Source organism: Sipha flava, unplaced genomic scaffold (assembly GCF_003268045.1).
Source record: "Sipha flava isolate LNK unplaced genomic scaffold, YSA_version1 109_pilon_pilon, whole genome shotgun sequence".
NCBI classification, from domain to species: Eukaryota; Metazoa; Arthropoda; class Insecta; order Hemiptera; family Aphididae; genus Sipha; species Sipha flava.
Window position 1 is genome coordinate 40,196 of NW_020271726.1, and position 16,053 is coordinate 56,248.

The 16,053-nt window shown below is 25.3% G+C and overlaps 1 protein-coding gene across 1 annotated transcript; it reads right to left on the reverse strand.

The window, feature by feature from the left end:
* Positions 1-2,850: 2,850 nt before the first annotated feature.
* Positions 2,851-3,348, reverse strand: LOC112686854. Its single transcript, XM_025559313.1, is given in 1 exon segment — positions 2,851-3,348. A coding segment is annotated over 1 exon segment (498 nt).
* Positions 3,349-16,053: the final 12,705 nt, after the last annotated feature.

Sequence of the window (16,053 nt, forward strand, 5' to 3'; positions counted from 1 at the left end):
ATATAGAACATAAGGGAACTTTAAGTGCTGATTTTTTTTTATATAGAAAAAGATGCTCATGAAAAAATACCACTATATTACGTAAACTCAATATATTCGACCTTTTATTTAGAATGAATGGCCGGGTATGGAAATAGTTGGCCCATAACAATTTTAGGTTCTCTCTTTAATATAATTATATGGCACCACTACTCTTTAATATATGTATACAACATAATGTATTTAAGCTTATAATATGTATGATCTGTTTTATGTATAACACTCAAGCATAAACAGACTACAAAACATTTTTGTTGTGGTGTTTAATCAAGATTTTCTTAAATTAATAATACATAAAAATAAGAACGACTGGTAATTTATTTTATCAAGATTGTGGAACAAAAACCATACTTTATATAAAATCCTGTCAAAAGCTTTGAAACATATACATATTTGGGAGTTTTAAGTTTTAGAGACTGACATGAGAATTATGAACAACCATGAAGAAAAACAATACAAAATTCGCATGAAAAAATATACTTAATTTCGTTAAAAATGTAAATGGTTAATTTAATTAATGAGTTTATCAACATTTGAAACCTTCTTTGTAGCAGATTAGCTTAGACCTGTTTATCATTTTAAAATTTTTTTTTAATAAAATGCCGTACTTTAATTTAAAAAGTGATTTGAGAAGAATAAGTATTTTACAAAGAAAAATATGCAATAAAGATAATAATAAATCTCGAATATTAAAATACTGAATGTTTTAAAAAATGAATGGTTATTTTTTTCATCGAAACCTTTACAGAATTCTGTAACAGTTACTGAATTTAATTTATGTTCAAATAACCATTTAGATTCACGGAGGTGAGTCAATCGAGACAAGAAGTAAATACCTAACAGTCGCTTCAGTATCTACTGTGTACTTATTTTTTCTTTTAATTAAAGTAAATGTTTTCTAAAATAAATTTATCTAATTAAAAAAAAAAAAATATATATATATATATATATATGAATATTTTTTTTTAATGAGCTCTTTAACTTAAAATATGATTTATTGTTTTCATTAAAAAATATTTAAATTAAAATTTAATATTTGTCTACGCACTTCCACTGTTAACCTATACATTATGAGTTTTCATTTTAGTTTTTACGTTCGAATTATATAAACTATATTTATACATTAGATTATGTATTCAATATACTCGTATATTCTGTAGAACATAAATGACGAACAGCTATGCAACTTACTTATTAAAATAATTTTAATGGATTTCTATTTTGCTTGATTAAGTCACTTTAATTTAACTCAGCGTATAACACAAAATTTTCAAGTCGTCAATGTATGGTATTAACACGCTAGGATTTACGTTTCATTAAGTATAAAACTTTAAGTTAGTAGATAGATCGAAAGCTTATTTATGAAACTTATCTTGTGTATAAGAAGTAAAAGTTTTTAATCCGGCTACTCTAAATAAATCATTGTTAAAGAATTGCCAATATATTTAAGAAATAAACTCAGATTGAAGTTTTGAAATTTAGTTTATATTTGATTAAAAAATAACTTATTGTATAAGTACATATTCATATGCGTAGGTATAAATTCATATTATTATATTATAATTAAAATACAGAAAAAAATACTAGCATTTAAAAATAATAATAAAAAAAATAATACATTTTAAAAATAATATATTTTACATGAAAATTACAAATTTATGACATTACATGTTGAAATGACTTTAGGGTTCAGTATACATATTTTTACTTTATTTTAAATGGAATACTTTGATCATCTAAAAAAAAATAAACTACAAAAAATTGAATCTTTTGTAGTTTAAAGTACATTTTATGAATAATATTCATACTTTGACAAATTGAATATAATCTGGCAATAATTTAACATTTTTAGAAAATATATTGAATTTTACTACGAATATGCATATGTTGATTGTGTATGAAAACTATTAAATTAGTGAAAATTCAATAAATCTTGTTATTCGTCACTTTTAATAATAAGCATAAGAAAAATATTGTATAAAAATGTATTATATTCTTAACTTCTTTTTCTTTTATTGTTTATAAATTATTTAAATTTTCCGAGTTAAGTATATGCTTTCGTTAGTTTTATATAACATTTCGAGGATTTTAAGGTGTATTTCGTCTTTTACTCAGACATTTTATTTATTATAAAAAAAGTAAGCTTTTTCTTGGTATAAGCGTTATTCAAAAACCATATATTTTATTCAACACAAACAATAACTTATCAAAAATAACAATATAAGAGTGTGCATAAAATATAAAAATATATATGAATGTTTAATATGTGCTTAATAATTTAGAATAGATTTACGTACGTCTTTCCAAAACGGTAAATTGAAAAATTTAATAAAACGTGGGTTCGGTTTACGAAGACTGGTATGTAGTTAAAATTACATTGATTTAATTTTTTTTTTTTCTCTACATTTGAGTAATTATTTTTTATTATTTGGGCAATTCATCCATTGAAAGTTAATTTAAGCACATTTTACAATTTACATTTTTAACTTCATTAGTTGTATTTTGCCCCAACAGAGAACAATAAAACGTTATCAGTAAGTGGAAGTTATATCCCTATTACGTTCCGATATTTAAGATACATACAAGAGTTGTGGCTCGTGTTTCTAGATATTTTAAAAAACTATTTAAAGTAATGTTTATGTAGCGTTATGAATTCAGAGCGACAGAATTAGAAGAAATATTAAAAAATAAAATTGTATAAAAACAATTAAAAAAAAAATTGAAATAATTAGAAAATAAAAAATAACTCAAATTTAATTTTCTAGGCAACTATCATTTAACTTATTATTTGCTTCCATATAGACATATAAATTATTGCATTGCACAACTAATGTTTTTTTTAATATTTTCTACGTCGAATGATCGCCGATTGTCAGCCAGTATGGTTTTGTACCGAGAAAAACTTCTTTCGACGTCTGTTGATGTTACTGGTGCATATTTATAAAATGTTAAATCATTTTCCGTTAGGTCTTCTGGTAAACTATTCATTGATGAAATTTCTCCATTCAAAATTTTTAAAATTTTTAATATTATTGCAAACCCATCATTTTTTTTCTAAAACTTGGTTAAATTTTGTATTTACTTCATTCCAACGTCACCTGCAACTTCTTCCAATTTATTTTTTGTGAACATTACTGCTGATACTGAATCAGTTAATGATACTCTTTGTGATTCTAATTTAGTTATGGTTGATGGTAAAAACCCATAATTTAAATGTATAAAAGTCAAATTTGGTTCCATTGAAATTTCATTTAGAAGGGTTTGAGATTTTTTTATAGATACAGCATCGTTAGAATCAAAATTTTGCATAGCATCTCGTACTTGCTTAAAATATTGGCAGTAATAAAAAGTAGCTTCAATCCAAGAACCTCAACGTGTAAATACAGGTTCGGGAGGAAGAGGGACTCCGGGAGCTTCTGTCTTAAAAAAATAAAACACACGAAGGTGCTTTTAAAAATACTTGCTTTCATTTTGCTATTAATTTATCAACTATAGGAAAATGACTTGTATGAATATTTTCTGCTAATCTATGTAATCCATGTGCTATACAAGTAATACGGATCATCTTGGAGTACAAAGCCTTGATAGTTGTACCTGCTTTCTTCATGTATGGTGCAGCATCGCTTAAAAATAGGAGAACGTCATCATGACGAACACCGTCGGGCCACAGGAGAAACATTTAGCTGTCAAAAAGTTTGTTTACTGTAGAAAAATTGGCTTTTTCTAAAACTTCAGTATTTAGTAAATACATTTTTCCGGGTCTATCCTTTAGAAGAGTTCCGATTATTACGTTTGCAATATATCTCCCTTGGACATCTGTCGTTTCATCTATAGAAACCCATATTTTATTTCCTACAACGTATTTTCTAATTTGATCAATAGATTCTAAATAGCAATTGTTTATATAAGTTTTTCTCGACGTAGATACACTTGGGATATCATTTAAAGTATATTTTTCAAAGAACGATCGGAATTGAACATTAGAAATTTTATGTAAAGGAATGTTTGCACACATCATAGCCTTGCATAAATCATGTGAAAAAACAGATTTTTTGTTTGACGGCTGTGATATAAATTGTTGTTTATTTTCTGCAGATTTATTTCGACGAGCTAATAATCGTTTGTGTTTATTTGTTTTTATATGTTGAGTTACTGTAAATTTTTTATCAGCACTTACTTTAACTTCGCAAATCTTACAATAAAGCATAGTACCATCGGTAGCAAATGTATCTTCACCAAACTATTTCACATACTTGTTAAATATATTTTCATTTATTTTTGGCATTGTACAAAATGTTAGCAGAAATGTTAAAAGAAAAATGTAAGCATGGAAAACACAACAAACGGCACGCAGTTTCGTATCGAACGTTACTTAAAACTAACAAGATTACTGACGAAGAGTGAACTCTGGACACATAATAATTTTGATATAAAATTTAATATAGATACTTAAATGCCAATTACTTCGACATAGGTAAAACTAATAAGTTATAATAATAAAGATAAGTTATCTTCGATAACATTATCCGAATGCCCACCTAAAATATGTGGGTACCTATAATATAGTACATGGTATACATGGGAGTCGAGTGGTGTACAATGTTACTATATAGTATATAAAATATAACAATACCATACAGTTTTTATGTAGAATATGCACGAAATATGCAAAAATAACGAAATATGCAATTTTTTTTAAATCTTCAAAATATGCAAAAATATGCAAAAAAAATTTTAGATTTCAACGGGCCTATGACTTATATTTATGTCTTGGTTTGCTATAAAATAGAAGCCCAGAATAAAAAATGTAAATCCTATAACTTCTCTGCCCTACTTATAATAAATGATTAATAAATTAAGTTTTAATTTAAAAAAAAACCAACAATTTTAACTATTCCAATACTATTACAGTAATATTGACAGTCCTAAGTCTGATAAAATCGTAAAGAAAATATTAGTTGTACGTTTATAACATATATTATAGTAATTACACGGGACGCAATTTACATATACAAAAAAAAATTCCAGGGACGTGACTTATAGTCACTCAATGTACTAATTCTACAAATTATATGTTTATTTTAACGCCAAATATGACCAAAAGGCTTTGTATTTTATTGGAAAATGTAAACGTATATTTGTAAGACTTATTTTAATGAGTACGGCTGTAGGTAATTTTTTTTTTTCAAATACGTTATGTTGTTGACTCGTTGAAATACATATATTTGCACTCGCGTATCTCGATTCCGTATAAATTATGATTTATAAAAAATAAAAATAACTATTATATTGATTATATATTTTAGGCATATGATTTAATTTTTAAAAAATTAACGATCATTATTTTTATATGATAGCTATTTATTGTACCTTTTTAAAACCGTCTAAAATAATAATAATAATAATGTTATTGTATTTAGGTCAATATTTGATGGTTATTTTTTTCGGTATACATAACCCTTATTGATACAACATACAGATATGTCAAAAATATCTGACGGTTTGAAATAAAAGCATGAAATCGATCTGATACGTTAGAAATAGAGTTTTGTTAAATTATAAATTATAATAAAACAGATTTTAATACCCTTCTCCGTAAATGAATGTATCAACACAGCGTGTATAACTTCGCAAACAGTTTAAACTTTTCTTATATTTTTGTTCTTACCTTAATTAAAAATGTGCGCACGATACATATGGACACTCTATTCTCCGTTTATATCCTACAGTTGGAGAATATTAAAATATTAAAAATTATTTTAATAAGTCGAAAATGTATTAAAATGCTAACCATAGATAACTAATAGCCAATTATAAAATATTATAATGAATTTTCGTAACCTAAAACTTTATAAAACAAACTTATCTAAAAATAAGCAATTTTTATTTATTGACAAAATTTTATTTCACAGTATCCCAAAATGATCAAAACGAATCTTTAGTTTTTTTTTTTTTTTACAAAGAACTAATTTTGGTTTATTGGAATATAAAAAACAAAATTAATTAATAATAAATCTATACAAATGTTGTATACATTTAACTTACATTATATTCGATTCGATTAAAATAAATATAATTAAAGTGTGTAAATGTTGAGATTTACTTATTTAAAAATGCGTACATTACCGTAAATCTCAAAAGGTTCAACCAGGAATAATAGGCCCACATATGAATTATGAAATAATAATGTGATTATTATTATAAAAAAATATTCATTATTATAATTTATCAAACCCATGAACCGCTGTATGTAGTATGTGGACGATGAATTTAAGAGGTTTAATGAAGTGCATTTATCACGAGGACAAAGAAAGTTGCCATTGAAGGATAGGTCTATACAGGGGCGAATTCAGAGTCAGGGAACTGTGGGTCAAGCTATTTCAAGAGGCCATTTATTAGGGATGAAACTGAATTAGAAATTAATACCTTGTATAAAAAAATAAAAAAAAAAAAAAAACAATATGCTTATAAAAGTGTATAAGTATATATAAATATATTTATATTACATTTTAGAACTAGTGATACTACCGATAATAACTTATTTACGATTAATAAATATAATCTAATTTTATCAGCACAACAAACGTACGGAATAAAATATGATTTACTAAATTTTCTACTAAAATGATATAATTTAAAATATAAATTATGAATTGAAAAATTTTAGATTTTGAATATACGACATGGTACATGGTATTCATTTTTCAAGTAACTCCGATGGGCCAACTGTCCAAGAGTCCAAATCAAAGTCTAAAAATAGAAAAACATTTTAAGAGGCCAATTTTGTCAACAAATATTAACTATAGGTCAGCTGACCTCCTGAACCCTCCTCTAGATCCGCCTCTAGGTCAGTCAAATACGTATATGCGAATCTCGGTAGACCAATTTATATGGTTTATATTGTACCGAACTATACTAATACAGTCTATCCATTAAAATTTTGTAAGATTACAAATATTAGAGCCACACCATTTCAAAAAACCATTTTAATGGGCCCCAGCCACAGATATTAATACATGTATTATTATTATTATTTTAATGATTTATAATTACTGGACTGATCATTTTTTAATTTTTATCTGAACTTTAAAGTAAACTAGTAGATAAAAGATTATTAAATATATTTAAAAAAATTTTCAGCTCTTAAATAATTTTTCTATAATCATACGATAACAATTTTAAATAAATAATTATTAAAACTAAATTAAAGCTGCTTACGTGTTTTCATGTGAAAAATATTTATTTTGAGCTCAGTTAAATGACTCAATTATTTGCAGAATTATAGTCATATTTTTAAAAGATTAAAAATGTATTATTTTATTGCCTTATGATGGTATACTATTGATACATTTTGCTACGAATAATAAATGTATCATATATTACTTAACTTCACTTATAATAGTAAGTGAAAAATCAAGTTTTAACTGATAAAAAATATAACAAGTTTTATGTTCATGCTATAACTAGTAAACAGTATTTTTAAAATAAATTTTCTAAGAAAATAGTATACGACATATAGGGTGATTATTTTTAACGCAACTCAATAAAAACTTCATTCAAATCATTTAAAAAATCATTACAAATAAAAAATTAATATAATGAAATACCAAATGTATTGATATAAAAAATACACACTAAATTATTATTATAATATTTGAAAATGTTAAACAAAACATTTATTATTCAATAAATATTCTTTTAATATAGAATATTGAACTAACATATTAAGTATCTAAGGACAATGTATTATTAATTGATCTATTAGTACCTTCATCAAATATACAATATTTATTCATTGTATATGTACTTACAGGCTTTTACTGATCATAATATAAATATAATATTAGCAATTGATTTTTTCTGTTTTTCATGTATAATACAAACCCGGTGATGGTCCTTATTTTTAGGCTATAGAATTAGTTGACTGAACTTGTCTGATAAATGACATGTACCCCAAAGTGACATTTCTGAAATTTGTTTTAAGAAAGATTATATAATGATAATATTATGTTCATGTGATCGAAAACGCGACTGTTATTAACAGATTTTTCATAATCTAGTTTCGAGTAGATGACAAAAATTGTTTATTTTTTTATTACACTTCAATAGAAAATTATAAGCTATTTTTTAGATAAATAGGATAGTATAATAATAATTTACCATGTCTCATCATTGGTAGTCAATAAATTTAACAAAAAAAAAATAATCACGATTACATTACATTATATTACAGAAAATATGAAATTTAAATACGAGCATGTACAAATATAACATTTTTTTTTTTAAATAATAATAGTAACAATACGTTTTTAACTGTATGTATTATTAATAATGTAAATATTTTATAGTGATTTTGGAACAATGGACCAACAATTCGTTATTAAAAAATATCAAAGGGTAGAGATAACAGTATGTTTATTTAACAGTATATTCTTGACTGGTTGAAACCTAGAATAAAATAAGTAGTTATTGTACATAGCATTATTATTACTATATTATATTGTATAATTGACATATTATTATTAGCCGTTTCTGGTGATAAATCGTGAATATAATTTAAAATTTTACTATAATTTTGATTTGTGGTTTGAGTTTACTTTTAATGATGATATAAAGCATTTGACGCAAGTACATTATTATATTCTATGATATATTCAGTTGCTTTCTTTAAACCAATATTAAACACAAACCCATACCCTGAAGTCTTAATTTAATAGATCTCTTATTATATATTTATCATGTTATTAATTTAAAAAAAACAAAAAATATTAATTTAAATTTTAATTGTATATTTTAAGTAAAGTATATGTGTGTGTGTGTGTATTATTATTAAAAAAATAACAGGTTTTTTTTAATTTCATAATTATAATAAGTAATAAAAAAAACTTAACTTTTAATTTTGAATTTTTTTTTTTTTTAATTTTTTTGTCACAAAAACAAATCACCAATACTTGTATAATTAAAAAAATATCAAAATAAACCAGTTTTAATATTTCAAAGTCCGGGTAGCAGTATTTAATGTGACATAACAATGTTATTTATCACTAACATTTTAAATAAGAATCGCGCACCATCTTTTAAAGCATAATCAATTCTACGGATCCGTTTAGTGTCAATGTACAATAATTGACTAAAGATAACGAATAACAAAACGCGCAAAAGGTGCCTACGTGATATGCGCTACAATACCCAATGCCAAGATCGACCACAACGTAAGAAAAATCATCGTAGCCCATGGGTAAATAGAAGAAACGGAATGTAATCGATTGACGAAATGAATAACGTAACGTAAGTAATAATTCGTGACAAAGTATTTTTGATCAATTATCAAAATCAATTATGTCAAGATCAATTATGCGTTTACCGTTTAAATCGAATTCGCTGCAACGTCGATGGGTTCGTCGTGTGCAGTTTTACACATCAATCATACCGCAACCGATGTTTCATCATAATTCATACGTTTTCCCAATAATTGTGGGTTATGCGTGGCCAGTTCACTGCGGACGAAAATTGTAAACCCTCATCCCTCGCGAAACGCATTAAAACCGGCCACATGCCTACGTGCAACCACCGATGGTGCGTAGCCGGATATGGTAATGGTTTGTTTGTAAGGAGTTGGTATGGTCGAAACATACGAAACCGAAAGGCTATCTACAGTCGAACTACAGTTGTATGGATTGGCATCGGCAGAGTGCGCGCGGTTGCCGCCAACGAAAAAAAAAAAAATTAATAAATAAAACGATCGTGTACGAGACGCATTACTATTACACTATACTTTGGTGTACGCCAGTGTATAATAAATTGATGAAGTACGGGTAAAACAGGCATAATATGATTGGGCGTACTGCGGAGGCTTAAACGAACATCGTCGAGTAAATAAATTATACAAAAAGTCTACCACCATCTCCCGTTTCGGAACAATTATTGTAATTAAATAAATAACACCGAACTCAACTCTGGTGATCAATATTTTCGTTTCTTGTTTTTTCATTTTTTTTTTTTTTTTTTTTTTTTTTTTTATATGAAAAATCAATACTTAGAATTATTGCGTATTTAACAAGTTAAAAACGACAGTGTTCGTTTTGGTGTTGGTCACTATTTTTGAGCTGACCGTTTATGAACGAGACGATGCTAACGGAGTGTTTACGGTTCAAAAATTAAGAGATATCTGTGAAATATTGTACGAGACATGATATTGTATCAGAAAACAGTTTCCTATAGCAATCAACACAGTAAAGAGTAAACGAAGAAAATAAGAAAAAGATCTATATCACTTATACATCGTCCGTCAGAAACGAATATCAGCATTAAACACTGCAGTAAAATAAGCTTACTTTGATTGTTCTAGCAACCATGATTGAATGTTAAAAGGTGAAAGAAAAAAACTTATGCGGCTTTTTTCTGAATACCTCTTGAACGATATTAATTTTATAAAACTAGAAATAATATAGTATAATATACAAGTTTACAGGACAATTTTTAATTAAAATATACCGTTTGAAAAATCATGATAAAATACGATAAAAAAATAATTAATTATTACTTAAATTTTTTTTTCGTGGCTATTTATAAATCGAATTAATTAATAATATATTATTACAATTTAATGTTCAATATAATTAAGTTCTACGTACTAATATTGTAACGATTTGTTTTAATTGTATGCGCATACCTATATCGAATACAACGAATGTAAATTAATGTCGTAAATAAAACTATTTATTTTTTATTTACAACATGTACACATTATACATAAAAAGCCTTTTTTTATTGTACGGTATATGTGCTCAGTGTGATGTGTATAACATGGGTCATAATAAGCACATATTTTAATGCAGGTAATTAAAATATAACGCGACTTTCGAGCAAACAATCGGACCACCTACATTGTGTAGTACATACTACCCAGTGTGCACTGAATGTTTCAACACATCCCAGAAACAAACATATTACGTAGTACAATCAACGTAACTTTTTAATATGTATACAATGTATCTATTCTGTCTAAATAAAACAAACATTTAACACTCATCCCGGCGATATAACTAGGCATTATATGATAGTACAGACCTACAATGTTATAAATTATATGTCACAGGGTTGTTACATTATTGTGATTTGTAATACGTACCAGCAAAATAATATCGATGTTTCAGTTTTTCACAAAAAAAAAAGAAATATACTATTTTAAAATAAATAGTTTTGCACTTTAAGTTGTATTAATTATTTATGTAGTTGTGTTGTGTAATAATAAATAACTAATTTTTTTGTATTTGTTTCATTACTTTAATAAAAATATGTAATATACTTGTTATATTTTATAACTGTTTAGTTGTAAAATTATTAATTATTGTATTGTAAATTAATCAAATAAAAAACAAACTTTATTACTTAAAATATTTACGTTTTTATATACTTACCTATCTACTTACCTATATATTTAAATATACAAGGGGTATCAAATCAATTATTTATAAGAGTAATGTCCGTATGCATACTATTTGATGTGTCACGTCATAAGACAGTTTTAGACTACATGTCTTATGTTGATTAAAAAATAAAAGTAACTAAACTTAGTTAAAAATCAGTTACTTATTTTGTCATACATAATGGGCTCGTATGGTAGTAAAGACGACAGAAAACCATCGATTTCCATTCACTTTAAATATCGTCCATTATAAACCTAATGTCAATATGATTAGGATAGCCGATAGGTAGTGACGCATAGGATTTAGAGACCCGTCTAGGTAGATATGTCGATGTTCGGAGTTCGATACCCGCATACGGGTTGTGGTAGTTTATTATAATTGTTTTCCAATTATTAGTAGATTTCCCAAATATAACTTTTTGTTATAAACATTATATTGCAGTTGCAGGTATGTTAGAAATTAACAGATTTAAAACGTTGATGATTAGGTTGCAATCATCGGACATTAGCAGTATCAGGGACATCACATTAACGCAAATTCAACATTCAAATTAATGTTGCATATTATATGGAAACATACCTTGTATGTTTATAATACACATTATTGCACAGGGGGTATGTACCTACATATTTTTTATTTACGCAAAAAAGCAATACTCGTTAAAAAATGAAAATATTATTATAAAATACCATAATCGATATTTTATGACTATAAATTTAATAGACAAATCGTATAATTTTTTAAATAGAAGAAAATTTAAATAAAAAATATTGGAAGTACAAACTCAATTATAAATTAATTTAGTATTGTGTACTTGAACATAATCAATGAACGTGAAAATCCATTGGTAAAGTATTTTAAGTAATTGAATTACTAACACACGTAAAATTAATAAAAACATAAAATATATCAAAGAAATAACCAGTAGTAAATATGCAGGATGAGCCCACGAGAATTTATTACTTGTATTATGTGGAAATAAAAATGTTTATGTGCCAGGGAATATGGTAGTAACAAATTTATTTTTATAGGTCGAACATTTCATTAAAATACCATACCTAAATGTTAATTATTATAATTTAATAGTTCTTTTACTGAAAATAATTAAAACGTTCTAACAAAAAATTTAATGTTATAAAACCATACAAATAAATATAATGACGTTGATATATTTGATTATTAAAATGTTTGAATGTCGAGTTATTGTAGAAACTTAATTTAAAGAAATGGCAAGAAACAATATTATTATTCCTATTATCGACAACTTTTGATTTTGGCAACAAAAACCAATAGTTACTTAATATTTATTTACAAAAACGTGCACATACGTATATATCTTTAATATTAGCTGGATAAATATAAATAGTATGTTAATTAATTAAGAAGTAAGTTATAAAGTAAATTAAAGATTCGCGATTTATATCGAATATTAAATTCAAAAAAATGTTTAAATTAAATTTTTTATTTTTTAAACTTTTTAAGGGAAACATTTTGTACAAAAGCGTAGCTATGGTGTTTTAGAAAAAAAAATTTGATATTGGATCAATTTTTAATGAATGAGAAAAATAGATAGTTTGATACTTTATGTAATGTTTTATTTATTATTTTTACAATTAATCGAAGTGACTATTTTAAAATGCTTTAAACAATTCAATTTTATAAGCCAGGATCTTTGTAACAATATTATAGTATAATTTTTAACATCTCACGCATACTATAAATTATAGCCTTACGAAGTTCTCGAAAAATGAAGGACATACAATTTTTTGGTAGCATTACAAAAAACAAAAATATATTGAAGTCTGATAATCGGGTTAACTTATTTTATACATTATTATACATTTGCAAGGAACAAGTTTCTAGTATTCTGAGCATAATGCGTTAAAGATAACATACGTTAGTATAAAATGTGCAGTTTCTTTGTAAATATGGATTACTCTCATTCAATGAAAATTTAACTAATCTAATAAATTATTTTTTTTGATATAATTAATATGCAACTTTACGTTTCTAATTTTGAAGAAAAATATTTAAAAAAAAATAAAAAATCTTAATGTTTTTTTGAAACATTACAATTATTATGAAAAAGGCTATTACTTAATATTAGATTAAAAAAAAAAAACCTACTCAAATATTTATACTATATCATGAGTTATAGTGATTGAATTTCCTATTAACTAATATAGGTACTTACTATAAATTATATTTTTTTACATAACAATATTTTTAATAGAATTTATATAGCATAAATAAGAAAATTTTTAAAATTGTATTGAATAAATTATTGATAAATTAACCAACTTAAATTTTACTAATGATAATATCCAAGTATAAACTCCAAGTTATGAGAAACGTTGAGTTCAATCCAATTTTCTATATAAGATTATGAAAAGACATAGACGTATATTATAATATACTGCATTGGAACGTTTGCAATGTTTTATAAAAAAAGGTTCATTTGTTGGGATTGAGAGAATAAAATGTCTAAGGTTTTTGCATAATAAAGAAAATATGAGCTCATTAGTTTTGAAAAGAAATTATTATAGTCTTTGTAATATAGCGAAGAAGAGAAAACGAGAGAAAAAAAAGACAACGTAGTGGTGGTAATAATAAATGGAATAGCTAATTACATTAATGATTCACGTCGTTTCTTTAAATCACCAAGGTATTTAACAATACAAAAACTGATGTATTTAAATGCATATACAACTATTACAAAGTATTAAAGATCAATCAAATGGGCAAGTGCGCACCAAAACGGATATATCGATAGTTAAAAGAGCACCGAAAAAGGTTTTTTAAGCCCTACAGAATCCTTGTAGTATAAATAATTATGTTTGGATTTAGAGGGAGGATTAAAAATTCTTGTACTATATTGCTTGTTAGGTATGATATTCTGAAATATTTGAAAAGTTATAAATACTCAAAAGTAAACGAAAAATCGTGACCGGAAATAAAGAAAGCATTATGACCACCTACAGTTGATTTACGAGTAAATGATAAATTGGTTTCAGACAGTTTTGAAGCACACAATTTATTCTAGTCGAAGAAAAGTATCTTAAGTAAACGGTGTAAAGGAAGTAGATATTTAAGGAAATATGTAGGAAAAAATAAGAGATTACATAAATAGCTAAAAATAAGTTATTGAGGTAGAAAATTTCAAGAAAATATAGCCATTAGGGGAACAAGTTTTCTAGAAGTATCAATATTTTCGTTGTATATTTTGAAAAAAATTTTTTGTGATAAAATATTTTTGAAGACCAGACATTTCAAAGGAAATATGTATTCTTCCGGCGGTTTCTGACATGTAGAACGACGGATATAATACTTTGTTATATTCACGAGCGAAAAGTGTTTTAGAGGCTGTTTAAATATTTAATTTTTATTTATAAACTATTGACACAAAAAAAAGTATAAATTATATACTTACAGTAATTAAAATAATATCTGAGAATCTACTGAATACTAAAATCATAATAAAATACGAATATCTTCTAAAATGTACAACAGAAATAGCTATGTTGTACCACCTGATTTAATGTTGTACCGACAGATTATTTTCAACACTGCTTTATTCAGTGCACGCATTGTACTTTATATATCAGTTTGGATTCTATGTTTAGCAATACATGATTATTCCCAAAGTTCCATTACATGCCAAAATTGAAATAATATTTTGCTCTTTACCAAGGCTGAGCAAGTTAACTAATTTTTTTAAATTCATTGAGTTAAATTAAAATAAAAAAATGTAAGTCAAGTTAAAAGTAACTTAACTTGAATAAAAATTAATCACTATATTTTTTTCACATAAATCTAATAATAAAACACTTTATAATATGCTTAACAAATAACATAATACAATATACATCTTACAATTTAAAACAAATGTATGCTATTACATTAATTATTGTAGATATTTTCATATCATTAATCGTATCTTAATTATTATTACTTTTTTTTTTTTTTAATTGTAATTTACGCCATTTATTTTATTTTATTATTACGTCTTTTAAACAATGTAATCATACAAATTAAGATCTAACATAAATTAAAAACATATAAATTATATAACAAAAACGAGATGTATAACATAATAATAATATAACATAATAGATTTAAACTACATATAAAAGTAACGTTAAAATGAATATAATTGTGAAAATTGTAAAACATATAATACTTTAGGATGTAAAATATATAAATTTTAATGTATTTTTAATCAACAAGTTTTATCGGCAGTTAAAAAACTATTTTTATTTTGTTTTATTTATCTTAGTAATACTCACAAAATTGTCACGAAGTTATTCGGGTCTCTAATATTATACGTCGTATTACAAAATGTCCTTTGCCTTTATTTCGTATCGATTTAAAATTTTCCAAAAACAATACTGATGTAAAAAATCAGATTTACTTCTTCACACCATAATTAAAAAAATACAGTCATAGAAAAAACTAATCTCTCCACAAAGCCACGATTATCGAACTAACTTTTAAACAAGTCATTTTTCTACCGATCCGCTCGATGTGTAAAAATTTGAAGATAACCATTACACTTCGGAATGCATTAAATTACCGTCAGAACCTG